A 2,360-nucleotide genomic window follows, 5' to 3' on the forward strand; every position below is an offset into this window, starting at 1 on the left:
GAAAAATTGCCATTTTCGAACTCCAATTTGGGAATATTTTTTTCATATACTTACCATTATTATTTTTTTTATAACAATATTAAATGTGAATTTTTAGAAAAATTTAGTATAAGTATTAACACACTTCCGTTAGCCTTTATTTATTGTATGATAGATACACATGAAAGATACCCATGAGAGATACCCAATTGCAATAACGCATTATGAAATATGCATCACGATGTCAGATGCAAAAGAGTCAAAAACACTTGCAAATTTATAAAAAAGTTTAATTTCTATTGGGCGGCAAGACACGCCAGGTTGGCTTTAATTTACATTGCTACTTTAGACTTTTCTGAGATATAAAGCTAAATTTGTTTGTTTATTGAGTTTATTTATATTTTTTATTTTGTTTAACTAAATTTAATTATTAGGATTACAGAATTCACGAATTTTCCACTGGATTCAAGTTAAGTGTTAAGTTAGTGCACATTTTTCGCTAATTAAAATTAAGCTAAGTACTTCAAGAAACAGGGAAAAGATTTCCGTCGCAGTTAAAACTGTGTGCAACAAAAGCATATTCCATTTTCCGCAAATATTACTGAAAGATTATATTTAATTTATGTCATTTGGTCAACAAACATAAAGTCAACATCGATCAAATATTTGCAGAGGGATATATTCCAAGTTTATAAACAATATTTTTTTTACTAAAACAGTTTTTATACTTTCAACTGGATGAAATTTTTCGATTGGCAATAACAGTCAACTGTTTTGTGCAATTTTTAAAATTTTTTTTTTGTGTGAAGATTTGAAATCTGCCTTTTTTATGAAGATAACTGCCTCTCAACTCATTGCTCAAAAGAATCTTTTTGAGCAATGAGTTGAGAGGCAGATTTCAAAACTTTATTTTTGAAGATTCAAAAATACTTCTAAAACTAATGATAAAACTTTTTGGAACAGACTTCATCTTCAACTTCATCTTCCGCTTTATCTTTAACGTCATTTTCAACTTCATTTTCAACTTCATTTTCAACTTCATCATAACTTCATCATCAGCTTCATCATCAATTTCATCTTCAACTTCATCTTCAACTTCATCTTCAATTTCATCTTCAACTTTATCTATAACTTTATCTATAACTTCATCTTCAACTTCATCTTCAACTTCATCTTCAACTTCATCTTCAACTTCATCTTCAACTTCATCTTCAACTTCATCTTCAACTTCATCTTCAACTTCATCTTCAACTTCATCTTCAACTTCATCTCCATTTTCATCTTCAACTTCATCAGACAAGAAACATTTCTAATAAAGTTTGTTAATCACATAGTCATATTTATATCATAAAGTTTTACTAAATGATGAAGTTTTGAAAGTTCGTAATTATTTAACGATAATGAAGGCTTTAGAAAAGCAATTTAATAAGTTTCTGCTTCAACATTTTAATATTTTTAAAAGATTTTTTAAACGCTAATTGTAAAATAGGATTTAGTTATAACAAGGACCCTAATCCAAATATATTGTGTTTAAGAGGACCTGAGTAGAGCTGTTCACTTATTTAGGAGCCATTTTACGCTTCAAATATTTAATATTTGGAGTAAAAACTATTCTATACCAAAGTTATTTCAAAGATGCAATTTCTTTCTTTAAAAAGTTTATCTTTCAGTTTTTCGGTGGTGGTGGTGGTGATGGTGGTGGTGGTGGTGGGGAGATATAGAGAAAAAAGGGTGATAGGGGCCGTCGTTCACGCTTACATAGAAAAATCATAGCTCTCTCCAAAAAAAAAGGCGATATTTAGAGTTTACAAAACTTTACCATTTACCATTTTTCACTCAATGCAATTTTTTTTTGGAGCCAAAATATTCCATGGTTGGTCCAAAAGTTATAGAATATATATTTAGCATTTTATGCAGAGAACAAACCTTATAGCTAGTCTTCTTTTTTTGGTAAGGTATAATCAGTTTCTATAGAACCTCATAACGGGACTGCCATGTGAGTAGTTCAGGATGCAGTCCAAAGTGGCTTAAAATGTGATAGAATAGAAATTTATAATATAAAAAAAATTTATAATATAATACATTTTAATAAAGTAATCAAAACTTGTTGCAATTCAAAAATCTTATAAACACATTTTATTTACTTTAAAAAACTCTTTTATTGTTGTTATATATTGATATCTGTTGTAATATATTGATATCTGTTGTAATATATTGATATCTGTTGTAATATATTGATATCTGTTGTAACATGTTGATGTCTGTTGTAATATATTGATATCTGTTGTAATATGTTGATGTCTGTTGTAATATATTCGTGTTGTTGTCTTTTAACGTATTCACTGTTTATACATTTTTAAGTTTTGAAATTTTAGATAAAA

The 2,360-nt window shown here is 28.0% G+C and overlaps 1 protein-coding gene across 1 annotated transcript; it reads right to left on the reverse strand.

Moving 5' to 3' along the window:
* Window positions 1–877: 877 nt before the first annotated feature.
* Window positions 878–1,808, reverse strand: LOC149879975 (uncharacterized). Its single transcript, XM_090070671.1, has 2 exons — window positions 1,794–1,808; window positions 878–1,288 (listed from the first exon to the last, which is right to left on the reverse strand). The coding sequence occupies exons 1-2, from the start codon at window positions 1,806–1,808 to the stop codon at window positions 878–880; spliced, it is 426 nt and encodes a 141-aa protein (XP_089926797.1).
* Window positions 1,809–2,360: the final 552 nt, after the last annotated feature.

This window comes from Hydra viridissima, unplaced genomic scaffold (genome assembly GCF_058129835.1).
Source record: "Hydra viridissima isolate aposymbiotic clone 2 unplaced genomic scaffold, HvirCarnegie_v1 scaffold_13, whole genome shotgun sequence".
NCBI classification, from domain to species: Eukaryota; Metazoa; Cnidaria; class Hydrozoa; order Anthoathecata; family Hydridae; genus Hydra; species Hydra viridissima.